General features: G+C 34.3%; 1 protein-coding gene across 1 annotated transcript; it reads right to left on the bottom strand.

Moving 5' to 3' along the window:
• Window positions 1–1,209: 1,209 nt before the first annotated feature.
• LOC140060133 (zinc transporter ZIP9-like) lies at window positions 1,210–19,661 on the bottom strand. The gene is made up of 6 exons (XM_072106211.1): window positions 19,446–19,661; window positions 16,987–17,092; window positions 13,499–13,681; window positions 7,665–7,816; window positions 3,048–3,182; window positions 1,210–2,470 (listed from the first exon to the last, which is right to left on the bottom strand). The coding sequence occupies exons 1-6, from the start codon at window positions 19,539–19,541 to the stop codon at window positions 2,210–2,212; spliced, it is 933 nt and encodes a 310-aa protein (XP_071962312.1). The 5' UTR covers window positions 19,542–19,661; the 3' UTR covers window positions 1,210–2,209.
• Between the last annotated feature and the right edge of the window lie 1,695 nt (window positions 19,662–21,356).

The following is a 21,356-nucleotide window of genomic DNA, read 5'->3' as shown; positions in this document are numbered from 1 at the left end:
ATAGTTGCGCAACGTGACTTACGCGCAATTTTATGAATTTCAATGATTGATCATAGATTAAAAACCAAAAGTCATTTAGTATTGACACTTTGACAAAATTTAAGTAATATCAGGGGCAAACTTTCTACGGATTAGAAATGGCATGTTTCACAAGAAGTTACGCACGCACGCGCATTTAAAATTTCAAAATGCGCAAAATTAATTTCTAATCAACTTTTTATGCGTTTCTTGTCATTTTGAGCATGTCAAAAATTCCCACGGGCGCGCAATTTTTTACGCACGCGGTGCGCACGTAGCGTTAAAAACATTTTTTTTTTCTTGAATTATATTTTTCAAGTCTTTCCTAGTAATTTTGAAAACAATTTAGACCTTTTCCAATTTAAATAACGCCACACGAACACGTTGAATTAAACATTTCATGCGCGTTTTTTATGAAAAAGCTTAAAAAATCGTCAAAATTTTGTCTTTTTTTAAACAGTCATAGTTTCTAAAGTAAACCGTGAACCGTTTATTTTTATTACAAAATCTAGAAGTTGATGAGTTGTAGATATCGGATCATGCATCGATAAGGCTAAAAAAACATTGTGACGTCATCGTATGGCCACACGAATGTAAAATATAGGATTTTTGTCTCTTTCGTTATTGCTCATCACATTCAATGGAGCGCATCACGCTTATCTGTTTTCCTTTTTCTCCTACATTTATACATTGTGTAGGTCAATCAACTTTCTTTAGCATGAGATAAAAATATTTTAATTTTTATGACGTCATCATGCCTAAAAATTTTAATTACGTGGGTCATTAATTTCATCTTTACAGTAAATTTTATTCTGTAATAGCTCGTAAGAATAAAATGTGATAATCACGATTAAAACGTTTTCTGGAAGCAATTGGATTGTAGATACGAATTCATGTAAACATTTTGCCAATCGGATGTTGTGACGTCATCATATGGCCAGTTGAATAAAAAAAGTTGTATTTTTATATTTTGCGTAATAGTTCATCACATTTAAAAGGGTGCGCATCTATATTTTACGTATTCAAATTTCTTCTACACGTTAATATGTTGTTCCTAAGATAATTTCCTTCTGAAATTGCTATCTAAGTGTTTCATTTTGATACCGTCGCCATGTTAAAAATTGGAATAAATGGCGGGTCCCGTAATTTCACCTATTCTACACTGTATGTAATATGTATACAGATTATACTGTTTGCATGTATATACTATATGACACAAAATTGACAGAATTCAGCACTAACAGCATATCATATTCTTCAGTTCTTGTCATAATGCCATAATCTTTATCTGTGTGCAATATTCCAACGTATGACGTGCACGTGGCGTTTGTCGTGGTGCGGATAACTAACTCGTCAAAGTGACGAGTTTCATGTCTAGTGTTTAATTACACCTGAACAAACACTAACTATTTTTCAAGATTTCACAATTTTTGCACACTCTTTATTTTTGGGATCGTTAAAGGGTGCACGGAAATGTTGTTCTTTACAGTATATATAAGCTAGGCAATCTAGCATTTTGAGTTTAACAAATTGCAAACAGAGATTTTTGTTGTTGAAATGGACAGATATGATGAGATCAACATTTGAGCATCTCACCTCATCCTGATGATATGCAAATTAGCTTTATGCAAGTTAGTGTGAAATTACAGGGTTACCGTATCTCAAAAACTACTTGTCAGAAAGAGTTTTTCACTGAATTTATTCAAAATGTATATATTTATATTTGCTCTCATGAAATATTTTGCGAAAAAATTACTGGAAGTACGACATTTGACCCTTGACAAAATTTATCAATATTTGCATATTGTAACTAAAATGTCTGTAGAGACTTGGATACAGGTTTCTATTAACCAGCATAGGACAGTTTTGTAATTTACAAAATCATACCTTTGTCACACACCTCAAAAGTATGCAAATTAGTATAGTACAAGTTAAATTAAATATGCAAATATAGGGGGTCACGTTACAGTCTTCTCATATCTCAAAAACCACTTATGCTAGAGAGTTGATATTTCAAGACTTATTCAAAATGTACATATTTATATTTGCTCTAATGTCACATTTGATCCTTGACCCCATTTCTCAATATTGCAATACAACTAAAATGTCTTGGCCTCAAATCACTGGGATACAGGATACAGAAAGTTTTGACTAAGTATAGTGCCCCAAATTGCAAAATGTATAGTTAACCTCAATGGTGATGTCCTAGTGATAAAAATAGTGGTGATATACATCCAACAACTACAGCAATAACCTCTAGTTTTGAAAATCCTGAGCTTCTATTCTCTGTAAAGCTTTCAGCATCTGGGACAGTTAAACCATGGGAATGTGAGTGACCAAGATTAGCTATCTCTGGTAAAACATGTACAGTAGCAACATACAGGAATGTTCCAGCAGAAAACAACATAGCTATCCCTGTTGCATTTATTGATGATAATGCCTCTTTACTTGTCTGCAAATAAAAGAACAGGAGAGAATAAAATGAAAATAAAATTATTCAGTGCACTATTTTTAGACAATTTTAATTTATACTGTATAACATCACAGATGAGACCAGAGGGAAAATGGTACAGTATAATATGTAAATAAATAGTGTAAATGTAGCAATTATTCAGTTCAATGATTATATAGCTATTTCCATCCAAACACTACAGAAAACATTTTCAATTTATGTACGGAAAGAGAATAAAACCTTCTTACTTGACTATTCAAAATAAGAATAGTGATATAATAATAATGAGAAGAAATTATTCAGTAGACTTTATTTGGGAAATTTCAATTAATAAAACATTACAGGTGATGGGACCACAAGGAAGTACAGTATAATATGCAAATAAATAGTGTAATGTAACAATTATTCAGTTCAAATAAATCATTTGTTCTACCATCAATTTTAAAAAAAAGTTTAATTTTATTAATAAGTAACTCGAAGTGGCAATTCCATCTAAAATTACCTTAGCTATTTCCTAAACACTACAGAAATAAACCATTTTCAAAGTATGTACTGAAAGAGAATACAACAATCTTACTTGACTTAATCCAAAGTATGTCACAATTGTTGTAAATGGAGCTGCAATAGCAAAAACAAATAAATGTTTTCGTATTCTGCTTCGATCAACCTTTTCATGCATTAAAAATGAAACTAAACCAAAAGCTGCAGGCGCCTATAAAAAAAAGAAAATGAGAGCAATAATAACAAACAACCAGATTTAATTTGTCACTATGACGAATTATTATTTTACATGCATTGATTTAATCACTGCACATTGAGCCATACAATTGAATAAAACATCTACAACTTAGTAAAAAAATAAAGATTCATTCTCAAAAAGATTATGAAAAGAATGTTGTTGTTCCTATCGATAGATGAACATCAAGAGCAGGATGGTTTATAATATTACAAAACCTGAAAAATCGACGGTATGACAGAACTGGGAGCACTGAATGAAGAACTCAAAGCGTTCCGAATGTCAGTAGGAGGAAATCAAAGTGAATGCGCAACGCATGTCCTAGTAATCATGGTGATGGCCATCTTTACGAGTCACCGTTTACCCATTGTATAATATTATCCATGTCGAGTGATGACAGGGGACCAACTATTTCCAATTATCTGGAATATTGTTGTAGCTCTAGAATTCTTAAGCTTAAACGTCTGTGCAGATTATTGCAGACGGAGCATCCACAAACAGAATTTTTTTTTTTAATGCATAGCACGGACGACTACCGACTGCAATACAAGACTGTTAACCTGTATGCACGCGATAGAGACGTATATTTCTTCTCAGATGTCCCGCACCTTATAAAGACAACACAACAATTGGGAGAAGTCTTGGTCCAGCAGAACTTCAAGAAAGCTAATGGAAGTTATACGTTATCCAAACCGATAAATCTTAATCGGTTAAATACATTATTTTTTGTAGAACCAATAACACAAATCTTGTCCACAGAACAAAGGAAAACCAATCAAATGGTCGCATCTGGTAAAAATCTACGAACATGATATAGGTCTTGAACAGAAATCTCCTGGACTAAGAATTTTACATAAACTAAAGAACGAGCATATCTACTTGACACCATCATTGCGGATGCGAGTGTACCTTGCAGCATAGGTATTAAGATCAAAAGCTATGTTAACGAACCTATAATGTCACAACCGACCCTACTTTCCTGATTTGACATTTTTTATATTATTTAACACATTTTCTCACAGGTACTTAGTAGCACTGTTGCTAACGCTTTAGAGCTACTTGGTGATGACAGCTTTCCTCAACGGTACAATTTGTTAGGACGTTCAATTTTTCGATTGCTTGAACGTTAAGAATTCTTACGAGGGTAGGAATAAAAGAAATCCAGACCTTAACCCATACCGCAGCTCCAATACCGAACGTTTTATTACGGTAGCTCCTCGTCATAATTTCTAGTTCTTTATTCAAATTAAACAAAATGCAGTTATATTTGCTCCTTATTGTAGTATAGTACTGTAGGTACAGTAAATTTATTTCATGTTATAAAGGAAATGGCTTTTCATATGTGATTATGCATGATAAGCCAGCCTACCTACATTCAGACATTTATTTGATAATTTTACATTCTCAGTGGCTGACAGACGTGTTTTTGAAATACATCGACGACTGGGAAAATCAGTCTACAGTGGGAACGGGAAACGCAAAATGCTGTTTAAGCGAACAAACACTTACTGGCTTACGGATAAAAGGTATAAACAATTATAATTAAGTTTGTGACCCGTTAACAGCTTGAATTGGGTCATCACAATAGCAATATCTTTTTATGTGTGCAAATAAAAATATTTAAATTAATTTTCATTTTAATTCTGTTGAGCTCACTAAGTTGTTGCTTGAAGTACCAGGAGTAGAATTTATTTGAGCCGTAAGTTCAACCAGGATCCGTTTCAACAGTATTTTTCTAAACAACGCAGTGTTGGAGGGCTAAATACAAATCCAGATATCACCCAGTTTTCCAACAATTATTTAATTTTACATTCTACAGGACGTTGCATCAAAGCTGCAAAAAGAGGAAATACAAGTCTCAACACTTATAGGAAAACAAATTTACAAATTACTAATTGAGGGAAAATCTCTATATTTCAACACCTTGTTAAATTCTGCCAGAAAAGTTAGCAGAGCTTTCGGGCAACACTAGCCCTTCATCAGTGCAAGTGAAGGAATTTGGATAACGTCATAGTATAAGAACTGGCATAAATCCTCTATATAAAGAACTAGAAACGACAGAAAAAAAAGAATCTGCAAATATTTGGGGTCTGAAATGAAATTATAAACCTCATAAATAATGAGTATTCGTATACCTTTTATACTGATCAAAAATGGAAAAACAGTAAAGACAAGATATTTGACCAATTGAATAATTAAAATATATATGTGCTAGAGATCTCTCTTCCCTACGATTTACAATTGTATTTTATATTAACATGAAATATGCTGTATAAGTTTTAATATAAATATGTAGCCCTTTTTTATTTCAAGAGATTTTAAATGTAACCCTTGATTATGTTTTTAGACAATTGTAATAATATATGAAATCTGCAATATTCAGCATGTCTGTATATATACTATATGTAGGTCATAAGCAAATGTTTTTATTAATTGTAAATTTTATTTATTTATTTTTTAAATATACTAGGCCTATGTCACTAAAAAAACAAACGTTTTAACAATAATCACAATGCACCTTGCATGTGACGAGAAAAGATGGAGAACATAACCTTGTGTTTTATTTTAAAAATACAAGACAATATACATATTACATGCCTTATAATTATATGTGACCCGATCTGGCAAAACCCTACTTTTGTCGGAAATATTCATTTTGTATTTTTTTATATATTTGGATTATTTGAATCATAAGCTTTGCAATGGTGTTTATTTCATAAAAATTGAGTAAATATTTAAAAAGTTATTATATTTTAAAAACTTACAAATCATTCAATTAGTTTACGAGAAAATCGCGTTTGAAGTTTGCAATGAAATTCTTTTTGATACGCGCTGAAAACTCACTCCGTAGCAACGCGCTATTTTGGTCTAAGGCGCAATGACGTCATTCCAGGAAGTGTGTGCGATATAGCAGCAGCGTGGACACTATGTTCAATTTGACTGATTTCAGACGCCGTTTTAACCTATTTAGTCACTCGAATTAACTATTTTGCACTATTGAAAAGCAGCATTATAACTACCAAGTTAATGTTAACTGGTTTCGGAAGTGTTTACGATATCAACGGCAAAAAACCAAGCAGGCCTAGGCCTAGCCGCCCCTATTCAGATTTTCGCCGTCATCGCCTGTATTAAGACCTACTGATGATGGGTGTTCATCAGGCCGTGTATGGCAGCGGTGCATCGACACGGGGGCTAGCGTTAGTCTAGACAAGTTAGGCGCCTTGCAGAGTCACAGCTAATTGCAAGCTAACATTACACTGTATTGACGATTACATTTGTTTTTTTTTATAACGTGGAAGATTCGCTGTGATGTTTGGGCTTGAATCCAATGATTTAAAAAAACATTTAATATGAAAGGAATGGACAATAAATTAAATAAATAATTAAGAGCCGATTGGATATATAAAATGTATAAATAAAACTATTGACAATAATATAAAGCTAGGCCCAGTGAGTAGTAGGCCTACAACCATAATAAAATTAGGCCTAGGGCCTACTAGCCCAAAAAAATATAGAAAATACAATTGAATTTATGACGTGAATTGTTTTTGACTTGTCTATTTTACTATGGAATAAACAAATACACACTACAGCTATTGCAGAACACTTTACTTTGAATATTAAAATCGTTTTTATTCCAATTTACGACATGCTGTGTGTAAAATAAAAATAACCTCACAAAAATGTAAACAACTTTTTATTTCCGCGCGTAGAGCGTATAACATCTAGCGCGTTGACCAATAACGTTTGTTATTGCGATGATGCGCCATAGCAACACACGCAGTTCGCTGTTCCAGAAACTTCGAAGAACCGAATTTTCTGAAATGATGTCATAGTAAATCAAAGTTTTCATTGGTTCCTTCTTTAAACTCCGCCCTAAAACTTCCATATTTGGAATGTCAAATGGATGAGCTTTATTTTGATGGGTGACCTTTCAACATTGTGCAGCGAACTGGCGATCAAAATGTCGTAAAACTCAGCAACTTTCAACTGAATTTACGCAAAATTTTAGCGTAGATCGTGAATAAATTGTTAGGCTTGAGGAAAAAACATGTTTTTAAAACTCTCTTTTTTCATAATTTTAGTTAAATTTCGGGAGTTTAAATCAGGTAGACGTATTCTTAGATAGTGAAATATTTCGAAAATGCAAAAACATGTAATCTGCCAGGGTAGTCGATTTGGACGTATTTTGACTGATTAGGTGAATTTTGAATTGCCGACAAAGAGAGGGTTTTGCCAGATCGGGTCACATATACAGTAGAGAACTTGTATATATTTCAATAATTTGTACAGTAAACTGAAATAAAAGTGACAAAAAAAAAATATTTACAAACTTTTCATATAGACCATGACCATCTCCGTAGCAAGATGGATGTTGGGTGCAAATTCAGACAAGATAGGATATGTTGCACGGCGGCGTGCATGTTTGCTTTTTATATATAGATTAAAAAAACATACCTTATGAAGCATAATAGCAATAAATACTATGGTTTCCACATCTACTCTTGATGTAGATGCAGCAGCTCCCATTGCTATACCATCTGCTGCTGCATGGACTACTAATCCCAATGTTGCCGTCATATTGTCTCTTCTAATTTTATCTCCATCTCCTGTAAAAAAGCATAATCCTGTTATTTTAGTACATTTCTTTACTCCCCGCTATTGCAAATGTGGATCAGACCAGTGGCGAGGATTTTCAGCTGCTTTCCGACTACACATTTTTTATTTTTATGTGTTAAAATGTATTCATCTTTCGTTGATGTACAGTTACAGCTATTAATTACTGCTTTGTTCCCACACGTAGCCTAGCCTACGTATGGGGCATTGTTTTTTTATTGCGAACCTACAATGTTTGTGTTTTGATCGCGACCCCACGAAATTTATTGTTTTTTTATATTAATATATAATAATAACATTTTATATTAATAATTATATTTATCTAGATGGTACGCTCACTTTTCATTTATGCTATGCTGATGATTTGGTTGTGTTAGCTCCCTCTGCCCCAGGCCTTCAAAAACTGATTAACACGTGTGTAGGTTTTACATCTGAGCATGATATTATTTATAATAATAAAAAGTCTAACTGTATGCTGTTTTGTCCCACTATTCCTAGAATCTATGGGACTCCTAAAACAGTATTGGGTGATAAGGCGCTGGAGTATGTTAATCATTTTACGTACTTAGGCCATATTTTAACTTCGAATCTAAGAGATGAGGCAGATATAAAACGCCAATATAGATCTCTATGTATTAGAGGTAATGTTTTATGTAATGTAATTTTCATACTGCTCCAAATCAATCAAATGTTTTTTGTTCAGATCATTGTATTAACGTACTGTTCTCCTTTATGGTCTAATCGTTTTTAAAAAGATATCGACCGACTTAAGGTTTGTTATAATGATGCTTTCCGGAGGTTGTTGGGACAACCCAGATTTGTTATTGCGAGGAATTTGTTTGTGGAAAACAATATTCCATCATTTTATGAATATTTGAGGATTTCGACTTACCAATTTCTTACAAGAATAATGAAAAGCGAAAACAGAATTGGGTTTGAGAGGAGGGATTTAGTGGATTATGATTATATTTTCCTAACTGATGAAGCTAACCAACCAAGTCTCAAACTATTGGCACTGGCTAAGAGATGGAAGAAAGACCAAACAGACAAACCAAAGAATGAAGAAGAAGATGAAGACGACTAATGAATCATGTTGAAAACTTAAATCTAAATTTTTTTTCAGGGGGAGGGATGAGAGTACGTATCAACCGATCCTTCGGCCGTCACTTGCATCCTTGAAATTAGTTAATAGCAGATTAGAAATATTACATTATCATTACCAATACCATGGTGCTGTAGTTCAGGCAATTGATACTGTACATGTGGGGTGTGGCTGCGGGCTAAGGTGAAGCAACCGTAGACTTGTACAATGGATAGGCTATGGGTCAACGTGTTGGTTAAATAAGGACAGTAGAGAGGTTTCGCAATCTTACGAATACAATAACGAAAACGGATACGTCACCCACACGTATTCGTTTTCGTAAGCCATAACAAAATCTGTTTCGCATGACAACGAAATATTGAGGCGCGTCCAAAATGACTGCGGTAAATTTGAGCGAAGCACAGGTACGTGTTGCTTGGTGCTTGGCTGCCTAGGCCTAGCGTAACATCAAAGCGAGTGAGGACTTTAAAAACTCCTATTTATCAAAATTGACTTGGCATTTTAGTAAATTACTTTAGTAAATTACTTTCAATAAATCTATAATTAAATCATAATCATGCATCATTCCTGATTCAAATGCAAAATGTGCAAAATAGATCAAAAACTATACTCGTTTTGTAGTTACGAATATGACTGGTGATATTCGTCAGCACGAATACGCATTACGAATATGAAATGGGGATCATCTCAAAAGTTTCACAAATGTATGACGTATCCGTTTTCGTTATCGTATTCGTTATCGTATTGGTAAGGTTGCGAAACCTCCCTAATGTCCGAGTACCAGAGCTCCGTCGTTTAGATAGGTGACGGAAGCATATCGTCAAATGCAAAGAGGGGATAAGTTCAACAGCACAACTACCACCACAAGCACTGAAGAAGAACGTGAGCGCTGTAATACATCAGGTAAACAGTGGGCTAATAAACTCGATCCGGCAATAATGGCCAAAGTTAAGCAGTGTACTGTGCCTTTAAGATCGCCGATTCCTCATGGGTTGCAGGGGAATGCTTGGAAAAGATGCCTGCAATCTATCGATGCCATTAGCCGACACAAAAAGCGAAAAATGCAAATGTGCGATAAAGAATAAAGGGTTTGTCATATTGTCATTTGACGTAGAATTTCAAATTTTTGATTCAATTATTAAAAGAATATTGTATACCAATCTATAATCTTTTCTGTAATTGTTATTTCAAATAAATATTTCAACATCAGATGGCGATTTTGTAACCATTATAAAAATACAAATTCAGTTTTTCAATCGGATCCTTGCATTGCAATCATTAGGCCTAAAGTACATTTCATACAATTCCATTGGATTGAATAATATCGTATCATGCACTGTGATTTGTCAACCGTCACCGTATCTTCCAAACCCCCTTTCCCACCGAGATTACCAAATCAATTTTTTGCTTAAACAGGATCTATTAATTGATTTTCGTCTGTTCTTCCGTAATTGTGCATTATGATCTTTCAATAACATTCAATATATTGCACTAGGTCACATAAGGCCACCGCCTTATACTATAACCATGGAGCTACAAACAATAATAAATCGCGCAAACTTTGCAATTTTGAAAAAGGTTTTCACTTAGAAAGATGAGATTTTTAAAATTGATTTAATATTTTATTACAGTATTTGTTCACATAATCCAATTAATTAATTAACATGATAATAGAAATAATTAATATATAATCTAATACAATGTTTTCTGGGTTGAAATCCGTACTTAGGGCCCGTTTATACAACACGCTAAATTTACACGCATCGACGTTGGCGTGTTGTATTTACAGAAATGGATTCCGTGTAATGACTATACCATCTGGAAAGGCTACTTGAAAAGGCTACTTGACGACCGGCCAAATTTGGCCGGTTGGAGTAGCTGAAGGAGCCTTTTTAAGTAGCCTCGGGTTGTTCCTCCAATGTAATAAATTATTACTAACCAGCTTTCGTCGGATATTATATCATCTCCATGGTAATAATCAACAGCCTAGCCTATGCCTACAGTATTCAAGAAGGACTGATACCAAAATAAGTATTCAAAAGATGCCGCTTGTGTATTATCTTTTATCGTTTTTAAAGTAATTCCCCACCAGGAGAGACATCGATCGATCGCGAGGAGTAAGGCTAGAGGCTTAACGTGCATTCCGGAACGGGTGGATTATATCGCTATATAAATAACAAGTTTAAACAAAAGAGCTTACGACAATCTTAGGTAAATTTTTATTAAATGTATAGGCCTACTTGCTTGGCGACTCATCATTTAACAAGTTCGTAATCAGATCGTAGTACTCAGTATCAGTAAAATCAAAGAATATATATATTCTTTGGTAAAACCAAAAAACACCGCCTTAACAACCTCGTGCGATGTACGATCTGTTGTTCTTTGCAGATCAACATTGGTAGAATCAATTAATTATGAGGGTGTTTAAAAATGTGATAACTATTAAAAACCTGTCAAACCACTGTGTAATCAAAGCGTTTATTTAGTTAAAACTTTGATCCCCCCCAAAATTGATAATCGAGTATTCCGGTTATCACATGATTGAGTCACGGTTGGTTGCACACTTCTTTTTGACACGTCTGGCAGAGGTGAAATATATTCGCCAATTTGGCGAATAAGATCGCCAATTTGGCGAATAAGACAATATATTTTCACTAGCCTGTTTGGTTTCGCGATTGCAGTTTGGCTCACAAATAAAAAAAAGCTGGCCTTCATTTTCGTCACTTTAGGGTCGGTCACAATCATTTTTTTTTTGGCCTAATACTATTGTATCTGACGAAACTTCCTGTTCACAAAGCACACACGAACGTTTAACACGGTAGTTCATTTTTTATGTATGAACGATGCAGGTTAGGGGATTGACCTTGATGATAACACGCATCCTACGAACATGCGTGTAAATAAGAAGCGTGTTGTATAAACACATCCTTATCGTCACCTGTCGTTGAAAAAAAAAAAAAAAATATTTTTTATTTGTTCGTTAACATACATATCATGCATGCGCAATTACTGTAACTTAAAACACATGAATATCAAAATCAATTGTTAATATCATTATTAGTATTTAAAGTGATGAATGTTACGGGTTATTTAAATGTTTAAAAAATAGTGGTTTAAAAAATGAAAAATAAATAAACGTTGACCACCTTATAATATTGTTCCAAGCCTATGGAAGCCTACAGTTGGCCTAGCTAGGCCTAATCAATGCAAGCTTCGTATTTATGTCATACTCAACTCATCAGTATAGCCTATGGGGGCTATGAATATGATATGATTGAGCGGGTCACTTGGTTGAGTTCAAAATGTTTTTATTTCTAATATACAGTACCACACAGTTAGGCCTTGTGTACTAGGCCCCTAACTGTAATTAAATATATTTTGTAATTCACAATATTTATATACTGTACTAGGCCTAGTAGTAGATAAACAATTCTCCGGCTGTCACAGACGACTAGGCCCTAGGCCTAGACTTGAATGAGTGCTTCCACCGTCGTGCCAGGAGGGCATTTGTGTATCGTACACCATGTTTCCTAAAGTACTGACTACATATCATACCAAGCCTAAACATTTTACACAGGTCTGAAAATTACGTGACTCGCGTATAATATACATAGGTACCAATACTGTCCATATTCACTCGGGCATTACTGCATTGAGTAATTCAACTGCAGCGAACTGTATTTATAATTTGTTGATGTTTTGTTCATATATATTATTGTTATCAAACAGACAATAACTGGAATTACAGTACAGGATAACATCATTTTATATAACACAATATAGGCCTATTTGAAATAAAAAATCGATTTATTTATCATAGTGCAATTAAAGTATGTCTGTGATTGAAAATACTACTACTACTACTACTACTAGGCCTAGTTTACTTGTTTGTGCTCATATGATAGGCCTTGTTTTATTTCAGGGTTTGTTTATATATATTTTTAAGTCATTTATTAAGTATTGAGAAAACTCATTAAAAAAAACAAGGTAGAAAAGACCCAACAATATCTTTCGCAAACACTTGAAATTCACAAAACATGATATGTTTTTTTTTTGTGGGTAGCTCTCTATTCTAGCCTCCCTGTACTGTACACTTCTCGCTGCACGCCTCACATTATATAAAATAATATGATGCGAACTCTAAACACATGTACAAAACCCCAAGGAAAAACAATTTACATGAATTCTATAAACTTTCTTATTTATTGTTTGCCTATTAACAATAGAGAAAAAATAAACTTTTTTACAATTTACATACAGTAACGGGCGGGTTCAGATTACATAAATATGATGGTAGGCCTAAACAATAGAAACAAAACAAACTGATACCTTACGAGTGTGTTGTTGTCGCAGGCGTCGTACCGGGAGTTCCAAATGTTAAAATGCGCAAAATTAAATTTTCAAGAAGAATAGGATGGGATACATGTTGCCCTTTGCGCAAATAACCAAAACTCATCACAGTGACGAGTTCAAATCTAGTCTGTTTTTAGATCTAAAATTGTAAAAGTTTCTTTGATTTTATTTTTATTCAGTTGGTTGTGAATTGAATTTCTAACAAAATCAAATTTAATACCTGGTGAAGCACCATGTCCACCGGCGCACTGATCTATAATTAACATGAAAACAAATCCAAGAACAAGTGAGATACCCACTGTACTGTGCAAATGTTCATGCCTTGAGTGGGTATGGTCAGGAATTGCTGCCTCATGTTCTTTTGCATTCTCTGCCTCTTCAACATGATGTTTTTCAGTATCTTCTGCAAGATAGTAATTACAATAATACAGTGATTCCATACTAATTAGTGGTAATTTGCCCGCAAACAAAATGTAAATGTGCACATTAAATTCATGCACTGTAAGTGTAACAAAAATAAAATAAAATTGGGGGTAAACATGCATTCTGATGAAATTTATCATTTTTTAAAGATATTTTGTAACATTTTCACATTTTTTTTACACTTTAAGGCGCACAACCGTCATGTTGAACATGCTTGTAGAACACAATTTCAAGTTGACAAGTTGAACAATGTATAAAGTTGTTAAACGAAGTTTGAAAAACACAAATCGTGCAATTAAAATACATACACGTTCCCTGCGCTGTGCGTATGTACAAATGTGCACACCTGGTCAGAATATTTCGATTGCTTAAAACTTTTTATAGCTTTCTAATGTTACAAAATCTGGTACAGTATAAAGTTCCAATAATTTAACCAATAGACAACATTTTAATACTGTATGAATTCAACACCTTCCATAATAATTAAATTGTAGATATGATTTCATATAAAAATATTGTCTATCGAATGTCGTCATATGGCCAGTTAAATTCAAAAAGTCAGATTTTGATATTTTTTTTGTAAATTTTTATCACGTTTAAAAGAGCGTGCTGTATCATTTCTACGTACACAATTATCTTCTGAGTTAAATATGATTTGGCTCAGACAGACAATCATCATTTGAAATCTCTATCTTCATGTTGCATTTTGATGACGTAATCGTGTTAAAAATTGGAATAAAAGATGGGTCTCGTAATTTTATCTATTGTATTTATAACATTGTATTCTGTACAGTGTATACGGTTGATACTGTATGCTGTATGGCACAATTCAGTACTGCAAACATTTACTTCAGGTCACAGGATGGCACAATAATTTTCATCAAGGTGAAGAGTTCAAATCTAGTTTCGTAACTTTGTCAACATATTGACATTTACGTGAAGTTGTGCACCTCTTAATTTTAAAAACATCAGAGTTGCACAACTTGACTTACGCGCGATTTTATGAATTATTATGCCTATGATATGAATTAAATATGTTTACAGTGTGCTGAATTGTACCTATTTCGTGTCATAAAGCATACAGTATATTACACAAAAACATCAAAGTGCACAAAATTACAGTATTTACAGAATACATTGTTGTTATAATATACAGTGTAGCATAGATGAAATTATGAGACCCATCTTTTAAATCCAATTATTAACACGATGACATCGTCAAATTGACATACAGTATTATAAAGACATAACAAGTATTTTAGAAGATAATTATCTAAATAATTACATTAATAAAAATTTGATAAATTTTGGGCACGTAAAGTGAGTTGCGCTCTCTTTTAAATGCGCTCTCTTTTACGAAAGAGATGAAAATATGACTTTTTGATTTCAACTGGCCATATGATGACGTCATGACATCAGATAGACAAAATTTGTATGCGTAACTTACGCTGCATCATATAACAGTTTCTTGCACATTTACAGTTAGAGGTCAATCTTCTGACAAATATTTGCTTTAATAGTAGCTTGATAAATACTCCACTTTATTAAATAATAATTTAATAAATTGGTAAAATTAAGGTTTAAAAGCAAATATTCCATGAGGATCAACATTCTTCGCCATGCCTCGTGTGCAGGGAAGATTAGTTAATTAATTAATGGAACAGTCCACTGCGGAGGTATTCAATCATAATTTAACGCGGTAATACATGCATACCATGCACATTGCCTGGGCGATGGTAATTTAGTAATAAGCTGAGAACTGAACCCCCTGTAGTAGGGATTATTTTTTTCATTGTTTGGTCTTGTTGGCCTCTTCGCACGACGGCCACGCAAAGTCAAATAAAACAATGTGGTTAATCAAACAGATATAAATTAGCTTCAATTCAATACTAAATTAGCCTGATTTTAATAATGAGAAAGACTACAAAATTGTTATCCGAAAAATTGACATTTGAGGCGGATGTACATAATAATAATAACCGATTTACATATCAAAATGAAGAGTATTTAATAATACATGATAACATACAAAATTACTTCACCACCTATTATGGCCGCTGTGCGATCATGTTTTGAAAATGGGTAGGTGTTTTCCAAAGTTCTTTTTAGCGTGCGGATTTCTGCTCTCCGGCTTTTGTACCTCCTTTTTAACTCGCGTTTTCTATTAAAATATTTAATAAACATATACTGTATAAATAAACCATTAAAAAAGATCTTTCCAGACATATTATAATTTTTATTCACTTAGGTATATAAAAAATGGTATATTTTTAACTTCAAAGACATGTCACTTTTTTAAATTTCACTAACATGTTGTGGTATTATAGGTGACAGCAGGATATTTCCTCGATACAACAATTTTTGCTGTGTAGGTGCTGTTTTTACCCACGTGTGTGTACCGCGCAGTACTACTCCACTAAGTTTGTTTACTACGCTATATAATGAACAATGTTTCGTTTTAAAAATGCGTTTGAATGAAATATTATACTTATTATGGGATAATAAGGACTGGTTAAAATTAAAATACTGTAAATGTCGAAGTAATAGAATACAAGTACGATTAATTTTGTTCCAACGGAAATTGAGATGGATCACTTTATTCGTAATTCATTTGCTCAGTGTGTTTATATCCATGTGTGTATGATCAGGGGATGGATACTCTCGCTGAACTGTACTTTTTTATGTTTTGTTTAACCTTTAATTTAGTGAAGATGAACTTTTAAATAAAGTCTTGCATACATTATCTCCTTATATTACCCTAAAATGTTAATTATAATTTATTTTTATTTATAACTAAAATAGCATTTATTTAAATACTTTCTAGTTTATTATCGCGCATGACTAAAAAACAAAACAACAAGATCAGGCATGCACATGTTACAGTATGTGTCCTCCGATCCTCCTCTCTCATGCTGATGACGATGTTCCAAAACGACCTGAGACAACTTGACCCTCCACCGATCCTCTGCTGCAGGTTGTTGTTACAATAGCTAATAATGGAGTTTGATGTACAGTTACGACAGTTTCAAGTCTGAATAATTTTTGTTTAAATCCAACATAGACGTACTGTATTAATTAATTATAAATTAACTTGTAATTTAAGGCCTACTAATAATGGAAGGTGTGGTCATAACCATTCGTCATCAATGAATTTTGTTCTTGTTGAGCAACACTTTACACTAGTACTGGCCGCCGGCGAGGCTTTGAGAAGTTTTTAATTGCTATTTTCTTTAGGGAGAAATCCATTTTTTTTACATCTGCCAATCTTAATATTAACTTACTTACTTTCAAGATCTGCATACATAGTATGTATACCTTCTGGAATAATTACAGCAAGTGATGTTCCTACAAGAAGTCCAGCACCAACAATTGTAATAAAGCGCATTTTACTCTGTTAAAATACAAAGAAAAAATATAATTTATCACTATGTTTATGCTAGCATACGCTTTGCAAAAAAGCAGTATACGATCCGTATACATTAAAAACGTATACGGATCATATACGATTTCACTGTTTACCTTATTTCCACTCTGTTGCTTTACAAAGAGTTGGAGTCGTATACGTTTATCATACGGACGTATAAGTTGTTTATTCATGATAAAAATGCCGTATACGGAACAGTAAATGAACTATATCCTATTTATAAATTGGCGCTATAAACCAATAATTATAGCTTAAATAAAATAAAATTATATGTATAGTATTAATCAGAAAATTCCCATGCAATGACCGTACTACAAAAATTAAATTAAACATTTTAACTAAAAATAGGCTTATATTCAATATAACATTCACATATAGCATATCAATTAGTATGTAGACAAGAAATTGATTTAGATTAATAAACAATGTCTACTGGCAAAATATCAAATATTAAAATATCATGATGCAGCAGTTCGGGTCGTATACGAGTCGTATACAAAGCGTATATGGAGGAACTTGTTTATAAATGCCGTATACGGTTCGTATGCTGATTATGTGGGCAAGAACTTCCGAATACGTTTCGTGTACGTAGTGAACGTCAGTATACGAAACATAAACAAAACATAATATGTAAATCGTATATGGGTTTTTTGCCAAGGGTACAGCACTAAAAACATAAATTACACAAACCAACAGTGGTAGTGTACAGTATGAGTGCTAGCTTACAGACCTGGATACACTGACAATAGCCCTTTCTCCTCGAAGAGCTAGATATAACTCGAAAAGTAGAAATTTTCATTGAACACCCCTCTTCACAAATGGTATGACCTATGTCCTCAGGCGGGAGGGCATAGGTCATTTGATTGGTTGACGCAAGAATCAACACACAAGCAGAAGAATTTTCTCACGTGTGCCATGAAGTCACTTTGTCTCTCAGGTCTGTCTATTGCAGTTTTGCACCTAATTAATATGGTTACCTCACCATAACCGTTGCGCAGCAGGTGAATGAGAGAGAGAGAGGCACATGGACGATTGAGCCCACGGACAATTGGGCTCATCATAGAGACGATTGGGCCCATTTCTTCATTATGGGCCCGATCATCTTAATCGTTGATTGTACTCTGAAGCATGTCATGGTTGATGTGCTTTTATTTTATTTCTATGTTTTTTTTTGCTACCAAAAATATACAGTTTAGCAGAAACAGGTTTATTTTACAGTGGACAATTATAAATCCAATTTATTTTCATGGACCAATCAATTTCCCTTTATTTTTAGAATGGGCCCGTTCGTCCACATAGATGGGCCCGAACGTCCACACAGTTGGGCCAAAAACAGCAAATAACCTGTAGGTCATTTTATAATAAATTACAAACGAAACATTTATCTCTAATGTAGATTTTATTAAAAAAAGGTTTGCGGTAAGATCAAGAGAGAGATGAATAAGAAACGTGAAACATTGTACGCACGTCCTCCGACTCTGGAAATTAGGTATTTGTAAAGATATATTAATCCCGCTGTCGGTTTCATTGCACAAAATTTGAACAGTTCCAACAGTGAAACAGTTTCATGTGATGACATTTAGGGGTCAATCGGTTAATACCTTGTTGGGCTCGACCGATCGTCCGCGGTCCCCAGGGTAATGAGACGATTCGGCCCTGAGACGATTCAGCCCTCGAACGATTCGGCCTGGGACAATTCAGCCCTGGAACGATTCAGCCCGGGACTATTCCGCCCTGGCACACTTAAATTTATCGGCTTTGATATGCATTTTATAAGCATAAAATAAGCTTTTTTCCCCAAAATTTATTTTCAGAGAGACTATGGGTAGTACTACTAGGGATAAAGATGCAATACAGCAAACACTTTGAAAACATTGTCGAAAATGATCATTTTTTAGTCATGCGAACGCCCTCTGTTGGCCGCTTGGCGAATGCACGAAATAAACAAGGTTTTCGAGGTAATAAATTGAATATAAAATTAGGTTATTTTAGTAATTTATTATATATATAATATATTATATCAACATTGTCAATATCAATAAAATACAGATTGTTAAACACCTTTATTTAAAAACTTGATAAATACCCCAAAAAATGATTATGATTGAATTTGGTCTAAAAGTGAGACGTTTGGGACCACTAAAAAGCGGGCCGAATCGTCCTGGAACCGTTCCCCAGCCTAGCTTCTAGGCTAGGGCCTAGGGCCTAGATAGAGAGACGCTAGTTAGCATATTATATAGCCTAGGCCTAGCCTCTAGGGCCTAGGCTGACCTAGCCTAGCCTAGGCTAGGCCTAGCTAAAAGACTAGTAGGCTACCTACCTCTGAGAGTGTACACGCCAAAGGAATAGATCCGGCCACATAGCAGCCTACAAACATCACGAATGCTAAAAGAGTTAGTCCTGTTGTTTCATCCATTATTATTATGCCTAGTAATAGTAGGCCTACACAACAACCAACAACAACAACACAAAACACAACAAATGATGGACTACGGCGGCAACAAAAATAGAGTGTTGGCTAACTAAGGGTGGTGTATAGCCTAGGCAAAGAACTTATTTATAACATATTATATTTAAAAGGCCAGGATGATGTGGATAACCCAGTGATCTGTAATAGCCGAAGGCTGGATGGCAATCTTTTAATGTTATCGCAGATTCACCACCAATCAGATATGCCCTACGCAGTACGCACTACTACGCCTGTGTTGAGCCTATCTTTTTGAGAACGATACGCAACGCAGCGCGTTTAAGCGTATAAACGCGAACGCATTCTATATGATCCTCGTATACAAAAAATTGCTAGATAACCAAGAAAGTTGTCATTCTATTGCGATTAACAATAAATTATATTTTATTTTATAAAAACATTGTGTGCTTTTACAAGAATATGTGTTGTAATTTATGTGGTCTTATACTGTATACCAAGTTTGAAATATTTTTAAAACTAATTTTTCTTTTGCATTACGGATAAAGTAACCGATATTGAACTTATATACCAGGGTTGGCATTTATCAATATTTGCTTATATTTTTGCTTAAGCTGAAATATTTAAGAAGTGCTTAAGCAAATAACTTAATCTTATTTATCAAACCGTCTTAGCAATGTCTTAGCAGAAAAATTGTCTTAGGTAAATTTTACTTTGCACATGCGCAAAATTAAACTCTAGAGGACAGCAAATTATGTCTTAAGACGAAAAATTCTTGCTTACGCATGCGTATTAGCTTTTTTCTCTTAGCGATGGCGGCGCTAGAACATTTTATCTCCGTATTTTCACTCCCAACAAGAGAGGGCGCATTCTGGCTACTATTGTTTTTATTACTTGAAATAGAGAAAGAGCACAACAGTCGGAAATACATACGAAAATCATTCGCTCTAAACTTAAATCAAATCAACATTTATTTATTTTTATCAATGACAGCGACCCTTGGCAGCCGATACAGTTTTCTAAAAGCTAGTCAATTGGGTCGTACCTATCCCGAAAATATTAGTTTTGCTCGTCCAATTTCTAGGCCATCTTTGTGAAGATCGATATCATTATTTTAGCGTCCGTAGTACAGCGTAAAACGCACTAGCGTAGCCTTTCCGAATGTATTAAAATACGAAAATATATTAAAATGCAGTGACTTTTTCTATTTCATATTACTGTGCTCCTCTCTGGCGCCAAATTGTGTCCACTTGAGCACAGTGTATTAACATACGAAAAGATATTAAAATTAGTGACTTATTTCTATTTTATATCACTGTGCTCCACCATGCTAAATTTGGTCCACTGGACCATTTACCGCAGTACTATTTCGGAAGTAAATAAAGGCATAAATGGCGCTCCGTAGAAGTAGAGAATGCTCGATCGTCGAATTGACGCTCTGAATATACCTCTCTGTGTTGGACTTTTTAGTCTGGAGTGCGCCCTCTAGCTTTCGGCTTACAGCTCACTGGGAATATCCCGATGATGTCACCCTTTTTCTATTAAAAAATTTAGAGCGCGCCCGCCCCCGACGAGAGTAGGGATGATAGAAACCGTCAGAGTGCATTTCGGCCGCCAATCATTTCGGCCGCCGGTTATTGAACGACCAAATTCATGAAACTCCAAAAAGGACAAAATATAGCATGATCATTTCGGCTCCAGGTATGGCGCGCCAAATTGAAATACCCAGAAATAACGAGTGGGGTTGGTGAGCATCATGCCAAAATACGCAAGAATTTTGCCAAAATACGCAAATTGATGGCGCTA

This window comes from Antedon mediterranea, chromosome 10 (assembly GCF_964355755.1).
Source record: "Antedon mediterranea chromosome 10, ecAntMedi1.1, whole genome shotgun sequence".
NCBI lineage: Eukaryota > Metazoa > Echinodermata > Crinoidea > Comatulida > Antedonidae > Antedon > Antedon mediterranea.
This window is presented reverse-complemented; position numbering and strand designations above follow the sequence as displayed.